Genomic DNA, 18,332 nt, shown 5'->3' with positions numbered 1-18,332 from the left:
ATGACCACTTACTGTTGTATACACATTACACAAATGGACACGCACATGTACAAGCACAAACAATGTGCATCACTTACAGCCACACACACACACACACATTTTACACACACAATAGTGGACAGGACACGCATGTGTACATACATGCACATCCAAACACAGGCACACGTGCATGCGCACCCAGATGCTCTGATGCACAAGTACACACACACACACACACACACACATGATTATAGGCAAATCACATGAGCATGGGGGATTCATGTTAAAACAATTATTGGAAACCTGAGAGTCCAAAGCACTGCTATCTGAAAAGATAAGAAGAGGAGGAAGGAAGAGAGAGAGAAAGTTAGGAAGGAAGGCAGAACATGGTCAAATCCTCAGTGTGAATTTAATCCATTCAATCCGGGAACGCATCTGCGTCATTTTAAGATTTCTTTGGCTATTAAAAAAATGTGCATATCTACAAGCTCATAGCGTGGCACAGAGTGTCGCGCTATGAGCTTGTAGATCTGCTATTTTTTAAAGAAAAAAAAACGTGAACAATGTGTGCAAATCTTTGCATGTATATTTAAAAAAATTGCTAAAATCTTTGGTTCTGGGGGTCCCTGGAAAAACATTTTGAGATGGGGGGAGGGGGGGGGGGGCTCAGAAAAGTTAGAGCACCAATGATATTATAACAACACAAGTAAAAAAAACAAACAAACATATCCATTCAAAGATTTGCACAACTTTTTCACGACTTAAAAAATTAGCCAAAGACATCTAAAATGACACAGATGCGTCCCGGTCCTGCTTGAGCCTGCAAGTGTTAAATTAACCCCAGAGGATTTTACTGTGTAAGTCAAACACTTGACTCTAATCTCTAGCAAAGTACAGTAACAGTGCAGTGACACAATTTTGTTTTGCCAAACAAAATTATACAAAGAAAACTGTCAACACGTGTCCCAAGGCACAAGGGCCACGAATAGATTCCTCAGTTAATGACTGGAATAAAGGAAGATCTGTGCCGCATACATAAAGTAGGTCTGAATCAATACGGTAGGAATACTAAGCACCGCCATTGATCACTAACAGCACATGACTCGACGGCCATATAACCGTGAAGACATGGGGCATTAGGTAAGCTTACAACTCTACGCAACAGTATCGCTTTGCCTTTGAAGAGGCAAACTGGACAGGCGTGTTAAATAAGCCACATCACACAGGTGTAATTACCCAGCTATTGATCTGTGGATGATAAATGCCGGCCTGATCGCGACGGAACGTGCTGCCTGCTGAAAACTGCTGTTCACAAACGTATATATACACTATATATATATATATATATATATATATATATATATCTCAGACGGCTGTCCCGCGTGGGAAAATGTGTCAAGGCGTCTGCTGTTGGATAGGTACAGTGCAGTAATTGCAACACAAAGACTGAGGCGTGTTGGGAGTCCGGCATAAACCCTGCAGCGACAAGTCCGATGAAGTTTCTTTCTTTCCGTTTCTTTCTTTCTTTCTTTGACTGCTACACTGACGGACATGCACTGCCTCCTGGGATATTAAAATATGACTGATCCTGGCACTAATTGTTTGATGCTGCATTGTAAAATGTCAACATTACAGAGGGGAACAAAACAAAACAGGCTGTCAATTCTCAACTTCTGTGAAAGGACTTTTTATTGCAGAAAACAACATTTTTGCAGACGTTTGCACAAACCACCACAGTGCAGTGTTCACAGCCACACTTAAAAAAAAAAAAAAACTAAAACAGAAGAAGCCGAGATATACAGTTTGTGGGTGCGAAGGGCACCCACAGATGTCTCCTGCTAAGCCACTTAAGAGCACACCCGGAACCACATAGAGCCATCTGTACAACCTAGCTGTAGACTGCAGCCCCGCGGCTATGCCGGTGCGAAGCACGGAGGGCGAGATAGGGGAGATAGGCCTACTGTAGAGTAGGTGCTGATATAAAGGTCGTTTCAGAGTGGGGCATTAAATCTGCGGGAATAAAAATGTAATCGATTGGTAGAAGAAACTTTGGCTTGTGCCGTGGGAGGCGGTGTGTTGAGATAGCGGCCGTCGCAGTAAATCCTGCGGTTGGGCTGTGGTGACACGCATGGTCACCCAGCACATTGACCCCCGGCTCACTGGAGCGGAAAATCCCGCACATGGCTGATAGTGTAGCCAGGTACCACTACCCACACATCCAGCCCACAGAACGCATAGACCGTAAAATCCTCAGTTGTGATTTAACTCTGAGAGGGTGTACAATTGCAATATCAAAATCACTACAGAGTATCAATCAATATATGATGTGGGCCTAGGCGATATGACTTCAAATCAATATGACTGGACGATTATTTCAAACTTGTGCCTTTGTTAAAGAAAATAGCCGATCTACAAGGTGAGCCTGTAGATCAGCTAATTTCACTATGTTTGTACATTACCATTGTGCAACAAAGTAAAAAATACCTTTTTAAACCTCTCGACCCTCGATTATTCGATTAACCTACAGTACATATGAGCAAGATTAAGTCGGTTATTGATTCTAAATATCGATTTAGAATCAAGTCAGCAGGAAATCACTGAGGACTGTCTTACAAAGCAAGGCAAGTCTTAGGTATAAGTGCAGCAATGTAACCATAAGGTATCACAAATTGAGGAAACAAGTCATTTTGAAGAGGTACAATTACATTTTTGGGCCATTAATAAAAATAAAAACAAGTTTTCTTGTGAGTGCAGCAGAGAAGAAAAACTAAACTAAAACGGGTCGTCCAAAGTATAGAGTACAACAACACACAGGGACGTGAGAGCACACAGCATGAGAAATGGTGATGGCAAGGAGAGAGTACAGACATTACATCTTTGTACTTCTCATTGATTGGTTTGTACTTGATGTACAAAGGAAACGGTATGCTCCCACAGAATCTAACACACTAATTAACTGTCACTGACACAACGTCAGACAACTTCTGCAGGTGTGGGGAGACAAATGTGGAAATGGATTTGCCAAGGTTGCATTAGTTAAGAAACACATTCAGCTTGTGGCTTATAAAACAACGCCATTCCATTTCGGTAAAAAAATCACAACAATTCACTGGTTTAAAAACTGCCTGGTTTGCTATTGGGTTTGAGTGGATAGCAGGCCAAGATCCCCTGTGGAGTCTCCAGTTGCAAGTCTTGCTCCTGAACTGAAAAATTCAGCAGCCCAGGAAAACGTTTAGGGGCATCAACTGTGAAAGCATTTGCCAAATATTACTTTGAATTTCAACTTGGCAAAATGGTATCCTCTCTCAGAAGAATGAATTGAGTCGTATGAATATAGTGCTATTAAAATGGCAACGCTGTGGAACCTTGCGCTGCTGAATAAAACAACAGCATGCAGTGCAGATATAAACCCACATACTAGACCATCTCCCCACCACACAGGGAGTGATGCATAAGGGTTTGTCGTCATCCACATCTAGCCTACCCTCTTCTCTTGTGCCCATTTTCTTTCGACTGTGACTAAACAATTGTGGCTGAGGCAAGCTGATGTCAGACGGCTTACTTAGTTCGATTTCAACACAAAAGAGAAACCCCTCTGGGCATGTACCAGGAATAGAACATAACACTCTTTGTGCATCCCTGCACCAACCAAGCAGGTTATACTGTAATGTGACACAGTTAATCTAATCAACTCTTAATCTAAAAAAATATCTTTATTATTTTGTGTTAGTGGTGAAAATGGTAGTGTTGCCTCCCTGTTCAATCTTTAGTGATCCATTGTAAATACTGTGTGCAGTGGTGGAAAGTAACTAAGTAGATTTACTTAAAGTAAGTAATGTACTTGAGTACAATTTTGAGGTATTTGTACTTTACCGGAGTATTTCCCATTTTCAATACATTTACTTCTACTCCACTACATCTCAGAGGTAAATATTATAATTTTACTTAAAACTTTAGTTACTAGTTACTTTTTAGTTTTTGATTATTATTACAAAACATACATTAACCACTTCAACCCTATGTGTTTCGGCCATTTGAAAATAGCCGATCTCACAATGCGACGCATTGTGAGCTTGTAGATCTGCTATTTTCAAAAGATTTGTATACATCCTAATATACAATAGAGTCGTGTGCATGCGTGGCTGTCTGTCTGCGTCCAAGCTGTTTGCGTGTCAGGGTCTCTAGCGTCTACTCTCATACGGGTCCTCATGCTCTCTCTCTCAATACAAACTGATGGTCACTCGACCATGCTCTCTCCGTCAAGACAATGTCACTTTTCCGAGACTGGAGGGCCGCGCACCGGCCCGAACCTCTAGTTTTATACATTTGAAAACTTGTGAAACGGGACATTCTGCATAATGAGTACTTTCTACTTTTGTACTTTAAGTACATTTTGATACTCAAGTAAATTTTGAATTCCGGACTTTTACTTGTAACAGAGTATATCTACATTGCAGTATTGATCCTTTACATAAAGGGATATTTCACTTTCAAAAAAACTTTGGGTCAATTTATCATCTACTCAGGCTTTTGTGAGCCCCCCAGACAGTTTTTGAGTTGCTTGATTCACTATTTAGATATTTGATATTCATTTTATCAGACACACCCCATTCCTATACAAACCCATTATAACTTCAAACAATTTTTAACATGTTAGATTCATCAAAAACACCCGTCCTTGGTTCTGGTGACTCACCCTGCCCTCCTAATGCGTGAGGGGGCCGTGTTTTTTCGATCACTTTTTTCATTTATTGTATTTAATTGTTTTATTGTATACATTTTTTTTCATTTTCCAAAAAATATATTAAAAATAAATGAAAAAAGTTATCGAAAGAACACGGCCCCCAGGGCAGGGTGAGTCACCAGAACCAAGGACGGGTGTTTTTGATGAATCTAACATGTTAAAAATGGAGTTTGAAGTTATAATGGGTTTGTATAGGAAGGGGGCTATATATATCATTGTGGTTCTCGCAGGATTGATTGGTCGGCGACAGGGGTTCACTAATTGCAGGATATTTCACCACGATGTGATCCCGACCCAATACATACATTTGTTTTTATTCCAAATGTCTAACGAAAATGTGAAAGGCTCCTGTGATATATGCGCGAGACCGAGACAGGACGCTAATGATTGACATTAAATAATTCTCTATTTCTCTGTATGTCTCTCTCTCTCTGAAACAAACGTTTCAAAAGGTCAACCACGGTGCAATTCAGCTCAGAAGCAGTGTTGCCGTGTCCGCTTATTATAAGCGAGTTGCTTGTAAAAAATATTGGTGGTTTTTTTTTATAGCTAATTTCTAAAGTGTAGTTGCTTATTTGGCCTTGTTTCCTAATGTTGTTGTTTTTTCTTTGAAAGCTGCGACGCGTTGTGAGCTTGTAGATAGGCTATTTTATTTGTATAGGTTTAAAGTGCTCATGCGGCCTAGTCTTCATGCTTATTTCTCTCGCAAAATCTGGCAATACTGTTCAGAGATACACACGTCACACGCACACGCACACACACACACACACACACACACACACACACACACACACACACACACACACACACACACACACACAGAGCTCTCAAATAAATAGCCAGCCCCATCCTCGAGCAGGCTCGCTCACTCTCTCAATCTGTGTTATAATGTTTAACTTAATACAGGACTGTCTGGACGGTAATAGTGCGGTTCTATGCGGGAGGACTAGCCACGTGCGTAGCTGTAATGTGCTCTCATTGGCTGTAGCGTGGCTCTAGATCGGGTCCGACAGGCCGAAATATCAAACATGTTGGATATCTAAAAGTTGTCGGGAACACCTCGCCGACCGCTCTTTATCGGGGTGTTTCTTCTCGGAGTGCCTTACACACTGCGCGATAAACACCTCGCCGAGGAACGCCCGATCTTGACTGAGATCGGTGGTTTTGTCGGCGAACAATATCCCCGACAGACAAATCGGGTCAAATATCGTACAGTGTGTAGGGGTCTTAACCCTATCCCTAACCCAAGCCTCACACAAGCTAATGGTCGGACTAATGGAATGTCGGAAATGTGTGCGGACCCACTGTGTAGTATGTGAACCCATGATGTGTTTTTATAAATACCATACTTCACCTACAAGTGCAAAAATGCTTCACAAGCACAATGTTATAAAAACTAGATTTGCTGGAAAAACAAGACAGGGGTCTAATAATAGCATGGCTTCCATGTGGATTTCAGACTTCATGTGTCCAGTCAAATAAAATCTTAGTGTTTTTCCAGTACACTGCACAGAACTGTAGGCTAGTTCTCTCCAAGACAAAAAAAAAAGAAAGACATGCCATCTCCGGTTTACCTCCCAGTATCTGCGCAAAGTAGGTGGTCGCCTTTTTATGAGACCGGAGCAGGTTGGAGTCTATTATTTCCAATAGAAGAGTGAACGTGAACACAGCTTCTGAACGATTTGTTAGCCCCATTGTCATTTAACAAAATATTCGACCCGATCGTCACAAGCCACACAATCTTCCCAAGATTTTCATTCTAAAAATCTTTTTTTCAGAGAGACAAATCCGGAGAAAATCTACTTTATTATCGACCTTTCTCTGTCCCACCAACACACTCTCACACCTGTAAACATCAGACAAACGTGAGATCAGACTGCGCCCACTTAGGAGACAATTTCTAGGATTTGTGTACCATTTCGCCTCTAGCGGCTCCAATAAGGATGGCGTATCTTCCTAAATTATCCGTCATAAACGTGGCATAAACATTTCCTGTTCCGGGACAGTTTCCCATATAGCTTTGTTTGATTGGCTCAGCAGCAGATTTGAACCAGAGACACACGATACCTTCACATGTGTTTCTGGTTCAAATCTGCTGCCGAGCCAATCAAATGAAGTTATCAGAAGCTGACATGGAAACAGGAAACGGGTATGCCATCTTCTGGGAAAAAGGGAACTACGGTTATGCACAATGCCCAATTATTTAGTGGCCCACTTGTAATATCCTCACGGCCCAAGAGTGGGCCCTGGCCTACAGGTTGGGAAACACTGATATTATACAGCAACAAGACAGAGTGTTGTTGCACCTGTTTGGGAGGGACAACGTAAAATTAGATATATTTAAACTACATTTCTAATAGTTTATAGAGGTTCATTATTAAGTTACATACTAGTTAGAAGGCTATTGCCGATTTGGATTTCCACTGGCTGTAATAACTCAGATGATGATGATGATGACTAATATCTGTCTAAATGTATTCCTCCTATGCGTTATTGATCAAACCCACTAAGGTTCACGTGTCAGTCAACAGAAAGTTGACAGAGAAGCTGTATTGTTGTTGTGAACGCAGACAGCTTTGTCAAGAGTGTTACACAGGGACGTGTCTCTCAGTCAGCCTGAGGTTCTGGCCTGTCATATCATTTACATCATAGCAGGACAGTTAGACCCTCTGAGATCTCTGCCGAGGGTTTAGACACTGACTTGTGAACAGTGGTGGAAGAACTACTCACATTATGTCTGCGTCATAGTAATGTGGCCGTGGTCTTGCCTGTATATATGGGCGTATGGGGTTTGTTCATGGTTGTCTGAGTCAGAGTGACGTGGCCCGCCCGTCCACCCACCCATTAGCCAATTAAATATAGAATAGGCTCAAGTACTTAATGTATGTTTTGTATTACTAATCCAAATATGCAAAGTAACTAGTAACTAAAACCGTCAAATAATTGCAGTGGAGTAAAAAAGTGCAATATTTGCCTCTGAGATGCAGTGGAGCAGAAGCATAATGTAAATGTAAAAAAATGTAAATACTCAAAATTGTACTTAAGAACAGCACTTGTGTAAATGTACTTAGTTACAGGCCTATTGACATGCCTCTAGATTCTACAATCCTGCATGTTTCTAAACATCAGGACAGCAGCCATTGGAGACATTTATTTGATGGTTATATTTCCTGCCACATCATTACAATTTATGAACCATATGTCCTTTTGTTTGCTCATGAAAGGCAGAGAGAGAGAACATCATGTATCACATTAAATTATGGTTAAGGTTACTGAGAGAGAGAGCTATCCCTTATGTATTTATTTCATCAGCTCACATTCCTTAAAGTGACTCAGGCCATTGTCATTGTACAGTATACGTTTAGGTGTTCAAGATCACAAAAGAAATATCATTTGAACATCTGGTTTCAAGATGCTCTCTCCCTTTAACGGGCCTCACAATGATAGTCGAGGTTCTCAGATAGAAAGCACTTAAGCTCATTGCATTATGTAACGGCCTTGGCAAGGCCCACAAAAGGCATAATTATGTGAAACTGTCTGTTTTTTTTTATGAGTGGAAGCGACTGGAGGGGAAGGCTCACTGAGAGAGAGAACTGAAGCTGACACCATCCAGGGGAGAATACTCACAGCAGTTAAAAAAGAAGCTAATTAATTAATTACTCCACAAAACTAGACAGGATAGCCAGGGGTATGTGTACTCCCCGTTTTGTTTTTCTTATATAGATACATTGGATGTCATGTCTCTTCTGTCAGCTTTGAGCGCGAACTGTGCAGCGTAAGACTTTATATCCAACAATGCCAGAGGCAGGCAGTCAGTCGAAGAAAGCGTGGAAACCTCTCAACTAGAACGACAACCACAACAGATCTGTATCTTTCATTTGCCATACTCCCAGATATGGCACAGTAAGCATAAAAAAAAAAGGGTCTGCCTCTTTGGATCCCCCAGGAGCAAAAGCAGCAACTTCACAAGCCGGCAGACCTCTATAAATATTCTAAGTAAGGCTGACCTGGTTACAGTATGCCCTTGGGAGTGCGAATTAGCATCTGAATACGGACTGTGCCGCTATGTGCTGAGTGAAGACAGGGCCCTGACAGGGAGTCACAAGCACTGCCGAGACTCCCAAACAACCTGGACCCTGCCCTCTGTCCCGGGATGGCCAGTGTGCTGCCTAACACGAGCACAGTGAGCGCACATTAGTTGAGAGAGAGAGAGAGAGAGGGGTGGGGGTTGGTGCTGGAAGGCAAAGCGAGAGACAGTAATACACGAGTGGGAAAGAGACAAAAAAAAAAGTGTGAGAAGAGAGAGAGAGAGGGTGGGGCGGGAGAGTGCTCCACTCTGACTTGAGTGTCCTATAAATTAGACATGCCGCGCTGTCATCAAGCTAGAAGAGGGCAGGGAGCATTGCCCTCGCACCCAAATCTTATCTGGGCAGACAGCTATAAATGTACCAAAATAATACTTAGGACCCATTGATGTATGTATCTGAGAAAAGGATCACAGCTGACCAGAGAACAGTTTGTCACGTATAAAGGTCAAGCTGAATTCTAAAGCAGTAGCTTTCACTTCTAATGCCCAAAACAGTCTGAGTCAACCCCTGAGTCAACCCCAGTGCCTTTCCTCGGGCTATGCCATCTATCCAATCAAGTGAAGGATGTATTCTCACTGTGTCGAGATGCCATGAAATATGTCATTGAATCCCTGGAGGACACTAAAGTCTCACGTGACAAGAATTGTGGTCCTTCAGTATGTCCTTATGTGCCCATTTATGGGCACTCATTAGGTATGTGTCCTTTACGCCGTTGAACAACAACAGCCAAACGCCATGCATGATTTATACAATATGGTCATGTGATCTCGCTACTGGTCGTTAATCAATGAAATCTTAAAGCCTCCCTCCAGTATCTCATTTTCCAAGCTGTTTTTCAGCTCTTTAGTGTTTTGCAGAGGCATCATTCCAGAGGCATTATGGAGGTTGTTTTTTCTGTCCTAATATAAATAAAGAGCGTTTGGAGTGTGAAATTCAAACCTTTAAGCCAATCTTAACACAGTATAAAAGTGACACACCATTATCCTCACTATCACACCAACAGCAAGAATTAATCAACTGCTACTCCACCTGGTCGCCATAGCTGTTGGTGTTTGATTTCATGTCTACATACATGCAGGACGTATGTCGAATTGAAATGTGCCCAGACCAAAACTATGGCCTCTGATTGTTTCCTGATTCACAGTCAGCCGTCACAGATGCATTGTACTTTTTCTTAGCATTGTGTCAATGTCTGAATAATATTAGCATGTAGGCGATCAGTCCCTTATGGAAGGACACTCTACATCCTAACCTACCATACATCTGAAACTAGATGCTTCTGTATTTAGCAACTACAGACCTGTATATAAAATCCACCCTCCATGATTAGAATCATTGAAAGAGTTCTCTTTCCAAAATTTTAAAAAACTAATTTTTTAACCTGAAATTATTACTTTGATGTTCCAATCTGGATATAACCCACATTACAGCACAAAGTATGCCCTTATTAAGTAAATGATCTTACACTGTAGATCATAAAATATTGCTAGACAGACTGGAAACATGGTTTGGACTTACTGGGATGGTCCTTACTTGGTTCAAATCTTATCTTTATCACAGGGATTATTTTGTCTCCATTGGCAACAACACATCCCAGCAAAATACCATGGCAACTATGGCATACCAACTAAACAAATACACTAAATTATAATAACACTGAGAAAATGTGTCTTTGGTGCCAAAAAAAGAAAGGCTGAAAGACAAAGTTATTGCCCACTTTGACTTCGATTTTTTATAGGCTAAAGTCAAAGCCAGAAATGTTGGTGTAATTATGGATTCAGAGCTAGAGTAAATATTAATATCCACATCAAGTCAAACGCCTAACAGTAAACCACATCTCTTGGGGTTTATCATTCTATTATTGTTTTATTATGTCATATGACGGTGTCACACTCCAAAAATGATCTACAAGCTCGCAATGATTGTAGATCAGGTTTTTTCGGAGTGGGACACAGTGGGTCATATGCAGGCCTGTCACAATTATTTGAGATAATCGCAATTATTTTGCATAATCATTATAATAGTCATAATCGTTTCCATGTTGAAAGCTTTTCATACATTTTTCAAAATTCAAAAGCCGATCTAAGCAGTCATATGCTTGTAGATCAACTATTTCCGCTATTTTTCGAACATTTCCGAAAGCATAAGGTTATTAAATAATGTAATTTCTTTGTATATTATAGTCATTTGTCATTATCTGCCCTGAGAAATGTTGTTTACAGACCCTAAAAGCCAAACGTTCAATGCAAAAACACAATTAAATCGTTAATCAAAATTATTTGTGTGCCAATTGATTGTCAAGTAAAATGTCATAATTGTGACAGCCCTAGTCATATGATGAATTAAGCCATTATGACCAGGAACGCATCTGTGTCATTTTAGATTTCTGGGCTATTCAAAAGTAGCAGATATAAAAGCTCATAGTGCAAAAATCCTTAACATTAGTGCAAATCTTTGAATATATATATTCAAAGATATATATATATATATATATATATATATATATATATATATATATATATATATATATATATATATATATATATATATATATATATATATATATATATATATATTATTTTTTAAAGCGAACATTTGTAACTCAAATCCTTGCTTCTGTCCCTGGAACAAAATCTTTTGAGATAGGGGGTCCATGGCCAAATACATTTTGGTTGGTCCTTGCACCACTGATATAGCAACATATGTTTTTCAGAAAACTGTTAGGATTTCGAAGACATTTGTAGATGCGTTCCGGGATTGAATGGGTTAAGCATTAGAGTGCACCACATTTGTCCCGAAGAGTTGTTGGAAATCCTGCTTAGAGGTTTACTCTCCGTAGGTTAATTGGTGTTGTTCCCCTACAGGATAGTCTGGCCCATAATCTATCATATTAGTGTTTCTTTACCTACAGGTGCACTTTGTGTAATATCTATACACTGTACTACCGCACCTGCTTCATTGAAAATGCCCAAGCTTGCAGTAGCTGTTAGCTGTTCCACTTGTAGGTCAACGGCCCTATTTCATTTTAAATAAGAGAGGAAATTCCCTTGGCTGGGACCCACCATTGCTAGTAAGTTTTTTATTCCACATGAAAGCGTTTTCTGCCTCAATGAATCAATGCTAACATACGTATATACAGTATGCATCCATGTTTTGTTCAAACACATCTAACTCTGAGTCATGGCTCAAATACTACAGAGACACTAGAGTATTATTTTTGTAAGTGTACTATTTTGGAGTTTAGTTCAAGGTAAAAAAAATATATAATAATAAAAAAGAAATGACAAAAACAAGCTGCTTGACCAGGTGGTTTAAACAAAGCTTGATTGCCCCAAGAGAAATATTGGAATATTACATATTGAGAGCATGGGGTATGTGACAATATTGTCTATGTCGGTTGGAAAACTCATACTGTACAGTATGTCCAAAACTGTTACTTTTCAGGATTCAAATTCAAAAGTAGCAAAAGTTGATTTACAGTGCTGTATTGTGATCAAGTAGATAAGAGATAAGAGGTTCCTGCCCCATAGCAACGATATGGATATTGTCGCTGTTGGGCGGAAACCAAAACCAAAACCATTACTAGGAAATGGAAAAAAAATAACCTGTGTTCCAATGGATCCAATGTTGATATTATTTAGTCACAAAGTACTGTAGGGTATTTCATTTACAAAAAAAACTTAAAGTTGAAATATGAAGATAAAAAGGTTTCTGCCCGACAGCGACAACATTGGATATTAAATTGTTCATACTTAGTGTTACTGCCTGCAAACCACCCAACCTGCTACAATGTAATCCAACACCATGCGAATCACCATGTGAAAGTCTAACCTTGACCATAACCAAGACAGCCACCTTAAAAGGAAAGTCCTCTAAACAAAGACCTACGAATCGCTTGGACCAGTGGGAACATAAATTCCAAGACACTATATATTGCCAACATCCCTACAGAATTGATGTTTAATAACTCAACAGCTTTGCTATAGGAATGTAAGCACACAATAGCAAACCATTGTTATTGTGCTGTCACTAATAGAATAGAAGAAATAGCTTGGCAATGCACTGAGATAATATTTCAGTGCAATGCCATGTATATAATAATATAATGTACTATAATTTACTATACTGCATACTATGATGCCCCTGATATAATTGTAGCAGGGGATTATTATTCATCAGTAATTCACCATAAAACACATCAGGTACTACTATACTGTGAAGATGCAGATTTGTTTACTGTATGCATAAGCAGCATGTCATGGATGCATGTGCTATAAACAAATCACTACACCAGAATTGCACATAATAAAAAAGGAGAAAAGAGTCCTACCCCCTGCCAGGATCTGCTGCTCCAGTTCAGCCATCTGTTGCTTATAGGCCCTCAGTGCCGCCTCCTTGAAAGTTGGACGGATTCGCTTCTTGGGTGGAGCGGGAGCCTCGACAGGCTTCTCCTCCGGAACATTTTGGTTTTCATCCTCGACCTGCTGTTCTTCCACCTTTTCAGGTGGAGGAACCTCAGGCACGTCAGTGGTCTCCTCTGGTAACTCCTCGAACTCCTCTAGCTCTTCATCATCTTCTTCATCCATCCCCTCCGTTATTTCCTCGTCTGGGTCTTCTACATCCACATACTCCACCATGGCATCGTACTCGGCTGTGTCTTCTGTATTTGGGTTCTCGTAGTCCTCGCTGTACTCTTCCTCATAGTGCTTATCCTGACTGCAGTCGTACTCCATGACGGGTGCCTCGGCAGGTGCCTCGAAATCCTCTGAAGCCTCGAAATCCTGAGAAGCCCCATTGGCTGGAGAGGTGTCAGTGTCGTCTGGTATATCATAGTCCTGAGAAGTCTCATACTCCTGCACAGCCTCCTCTGTGTCCTCTGTCTCATTGGCATTAGTTTTGTTTTCCAGGTTAGCTAGTACCTGCTCCATCACTTCAACATAGTCGGTCTCATCATCTCCTGGCTGTTCCTTAGCTTCTGCTACTGCTTCTTTTTTATCTTCCTCCGCCTTGGGCTCCGTGTAGACTTCTGAGTTGACGGTCGTGCTGGGCTCATTGGCATTAGAGGTGGACGGTCTGCGGAAGCGTCCCATGAAGGAAGGAGTTGCATTGGGTGGAGTTTTATTGGGTGGCTCTTCAGTGGGTGTGGGAGCACCCGGCTTCCATACAACCGCCATAGCTGACTTGGCCCTTTGTAGCGTAGAGCCAAAGCCAAAACCAAAGGACTTCTCACTGAGATCTATGCTGAGCCTGCTGCTCCAGGTCTTGGGCACTTCCTCTACTTTTTCCGTCCGGATTTCACTCTGACTGCGGTACATGGTTGCAGTCTTAGTCTGGGTCTGATGAAAGCTATGATTGACATCAAGTTCAGGGAACTTCTCCTTGGGAAGTGTGTTAGCCTTCTGGACCACTTTAGGGGCCTCTTTAGGTGCCACCTTAGGAGTTTCTTTAGGTGCAACCATAGGAGCCTCTGTAGGGGCTACCTTCGTAGCCTCTGTGGGTGCAACATAAGGGGGTTCAATAGGGGCCACATAAGAAGCATCCGTATATTGTACTTTAGGAGTCTCCGAAGAGGCTACTTTTGGGACCTCCTTGGGTCCCTCTTTAGGGGTCACAGAGGTCACTGCAGTGTCTTTTGCAACAACCTTAAGGCCTTCCCTAGGAACAAGTTGAATAGGCTCTTTAGCAATAACTTTAGGGGGCTCTTTAGGGGACTCTTTAGGGGACTCTTTAGGGGATTCTTTAGGGGACTCTTTAGGGGACTCTTTAGGGGATTCTTTAGGGGTTATAGCAGGACTCATTACTGGGGTTATCTTAGGGCTCTCCTTAGGTGACTCTTTGGGACTTGCTTTAGGAGTCACAATTGGGCTTGCTTTAGGAGTCACAATTGGGGTATCTTTAGAGGTCACTCTAGAGGACACCTTTGCAGCGGCCTCTTTAGCAAGGGCTTTGGAAATTACTTTAATCGGCTCTTTAGGAGCGGCCTTTGTAGCTTCATTAGTTGTGATTTTAGGACTCTCTTTAGGTGGAACTTGTGAAGATTCTTTGCGTGCTACTTTAGGAAGCTCCTTTACTGAATCTTTAGGGGATACTTTTGAGGACACTTTAGGTGCAGCCTTGGCTGAAACCTTAGGAGTTTCCTTAAGTGGTACTTTGGGAATTTCCTCTTTAGGAGCCACTTTAGTAGATGCTTTATGGGTACCTCTGGAGGCCGCTTTAGAGGTTTCTTTAGATGTCACTTTAGTGCTTTCTTTAGTGGTACCTTTTGAGCACTCTTTAGAATGACGCTTGGATGTTTTGTGGACAACCTCCCTCTCAGCAATTGGAGGTATGATGTGGGTAGTGATAGGCGGTAGGACAGTGTCTCTGTCAAGCATCATGAAGTCTTCATCCCCTTCAAATTGCAAGTCGACTTCCTGGCACTTAGTGATGTTCTCTGGGAAACCAGGTATGGTAGAGGGGTCAAAGGGACTGCTGACCTCTATAGATGCCTCCAGGCCAGAGTCGGCACCTTGCTCCAGGTGATGCCAGTCTTTCCAGGGAGAAAGGTCAGCCTGCAAAGAGAGCTGAGAGCCACTGTAGTGACTTCTGTCCCCAGACATGCAGACCAAGCCATTGCTCACCCCACTGTCGATAGTTTCAGTGGTTTCCATCTCGTTTCCATGCTCCGTGTATGGTGGGTTCTCCTGGCTGAGTGGGAGGCTGGGGCTGGCATACCAGGAGGATGCCATGTCCTCTTGTTTCCTCTGCCATAGCTCCTGATCTGAGGAGGAGATGAGGGTGCAGCCATTGGCCCGTGTGAAGTACTGGCTCTCTGAGAAGTCTTCAGAGTATGACTGACAGAGTTTTGAGCAATCAGATTCGGAGCGGCTGAGTTTAGGGGTGGAAAAGTCACTGGAAAGCCAGCCAGGGGTCAAATCAGAGTAGTATGCCTTTCCTTGTTTTTCTGGGTCATCATAAGTGTCATCAGCATAGTGAACTGAGCCTGAGTACCCTGCTTCATCACATCGGCTATGGGACCTCCTCTTCTCTGATTTGCTTCTGTGAACAGGCTTTGAAACCACCATTGCATATTTATTCCTACTCAACTCATCTAGCTCTTTATCACTGTCCATTGAGTCCCAGTCATCACTCTCTACAACCTTATCCTTCCCTGAGCCCTTTATATCCATGCTTTCATAGGTTTGTGAGGAGGACATTGCTTTGTCTTTTCTCTCCTTTCCTTCATGGGTTAAACTATCAGTGGAGACAGTTATACCTGTCCCTTTAAGTTTATAGCATTTTTTCAAGACAACGTCCCTTTCTTGGGTTGTTGCAAATATAACAATAATAGGGCGAGGTTTTGCATTGGAACATTCTCTTTGTTGTCCTAACCTATGTGCTAACTCGATTTTAATAGTTTTATGTGCATCAACAAAACCCATTTTATCTTTCAGAATTCTATATATAACACTCTCTGTTTTCTCTGGCCTTTCCTCAGGAACATTGAGGAACCTCAGAGTTGAGTTGTTGGACTGGTGGCTGATCTGTTTAATGTAGTCATGGATGTCACGCGTTTCCCTTCTGGACTGGACAAACCCTGTGCGGAGTTGCTCAATCTCACTCTGCACGACTTCTACACTGCTAGAAATTTCATCGATGGAGCTCTTAAGGGCATTTACATGGCCACGAAGCTCGGTCAGCTCCGTCTCTATCTGACTGATCCCCTGCAGTTCCTTGAAGATCATCTCCATGACGTCCTGGGTCTGGGTGATGCATCCTGTGGAGGAGGAACCGGGCTCCAAGGTGGAGCTCTTCTGTTGCCTTCCCGCACGATCCAGGGACTTGCTCCGCATACCCAGAGTCTTTCTCCAGTTGCTCACCTCGGAGTCTGAGGAAACGCATTCCTGGCTCTTCTTCCATTTCCTCAACTTACGGAGGGCGCCCAGCCGGAGCGTGTGCAGGCTGGAACGCTCCACCCGCTCACCCTCTGAGCTACCATCAGAAGGAGCCAAGCTGATAAGGCTCTTCCTGTTCCGTCTCACTGGCATGGTGTGAGATTTGTGTTCATCCAGTCTACGGACGGGCTTGGTCTCACTCAGAGAGTCAGTGTAGCTGCTGTCAAAAGAGAGAACCTCCGGACAGAAACTTTCATTATTGTTTGAAAGAAGAATGTTTTTGGGGAGTCCGTTGGCTATAGCTACACGATAGCTGAACGTGGGTGAGAGCGATGGAGAGTCGGTCTTGCCGTCGTCTTCCTCAAGTGATATGTTACGTGCCGAAGAGCATTTGGAGATCTTTTTAACAGTGGTCTTCAGCGTGGTGGAAACGTTTGGAATAATGCGTGCTTGCAAATCGATGGTCAATTTAGGCTCTTTATTTTCGCTACTCGCTTTCTTCTTTATGGGGTTCGCCAATTTCTTTGTAAACATTCCTTTGCAAATCTTTTCAATGTAAGATGATATGGTTTGGATTAGGGCAGAAACCATGGAGGGCAATCCAGTACAGTTTTATATTTCGTCCAGTGAAGCTAAGGTTGGCTTAGAGAGATTGGTGGGTCAGGCACAATCGACCTGCACTTGTTGAATCTCAGCTCAGATTGACTGAAACCTCAGTTCGGGTGAAGACTCACAAACTCTTTTAAATCCAGTGGACCTCCAAGAGATAAGGTGCATTGCTCTGAAAAAAAGGGAAACAGAATATTTACATTAAACTTAATTCAAACACAATTTCCTAAAAAAAACACAAAACTAGACATGCACCATATTATAGAATCATTCAGTTACCATCAGTGCAATGAAAAAATATTACATTTAAAGCATGCATTATGGCTGCAGTTTCACAAAGGGCAATCCACAAACCCTAATGTAGTCTAAAGTCTAAGAGACGGATGGAAATGCTCTTCACACAAAGCCCACACATTGTCTTTACATTTTGTCATTGCCCATAAACTCTTAAATGTCACAGGCATCCCACCAAATGCTACGGAACATCACGGCACCCCATTAGTGGCCTTAGGTACAGAGAGAGAGAGAGAGAGAGAGAGAGAGAGAGAGAGAGAGAGAGAGAGAGAGAGAGAGAGAGAGAGAGAATAGTGGGCTAAGAGAGGCAGAAAAGAGGCAGTGTCTGTACACGTGTGTATCTGCATGTGTCCGTCAGCCTCGATAGAGCCACTGGTCACAATGACTTAACCAGTTTCTACAGCAGGAGAGCCAATTATTCTAATCACTCCACTACTCCAATTCTCTGTTAAAAACAGTCCCTGCACAAACCACAGGCCCCCCCCCCCCCCCCTGTTCGAGCGGCAAAGATCACGCGCTGCGAGTCACACACATGTTTGGAGGTTAAACACGTTGCATTGTTGGGTCATTATATGTAAATAAAAAAAAAAAGTGGGCGGTGTGGTCATCACAGTGGTCATCATAGTGATGGAAGCTCACTTCAAAAACATATGGATTTTTTGAAGTGCATAATCCTATTTATAGGTTATTAATGTCATCATGTGTCTCGCTAGCCAATCACAGTGCTGAATAGAGTACAGCTAG

General features: G+C 42.1%; 1 protein-coding gene across 1 annotated transcript in view; it reads right to left on the bottom strand.

Annotated features, from left to right (window-relative positions):
- The window catches only part of LOC308105796 (protein unc-13 homolog C-like), a gene marked incomplete at its 5' end in the record, with an annotated part of 229,949 nt that extends 212,673 nt beyond the window's left edge, over positions 1–17,276 (bottom strand). The window contains 2 exons of the mRNA XM_080456721.1: positions 283–305; positions 13,142–17,276. Of these exons, the coding sequence (XP_080312847.1) occupies positions 283–305; positions 13,142–17,276 (4,158 nt within the window). The remainder of the gene's footprint in view (positions 1–282; positions 306–13,141) is intronic.
- Between the last annotated feature and the right edge of the window lie 1,056 nt (positions 17,277–18,332).

This window comes from Gymnoscopelus braueri (genome assembly GCF_963280865.1).
Source record: "Gymnoscopelus braueri genome assembly, chromosome: 1".
In the NCBI taxonomy this organism is placed as follows: Eukaryota; Metazoa; Chordata; class Actinopteri; order Myctophiformes; family Myctophidae; genus Gymnoscopelus; species Gymnoscopelus braueri.
This window is presented reverse-complemented; position numbering and strand designations above follow the sequence as displayed.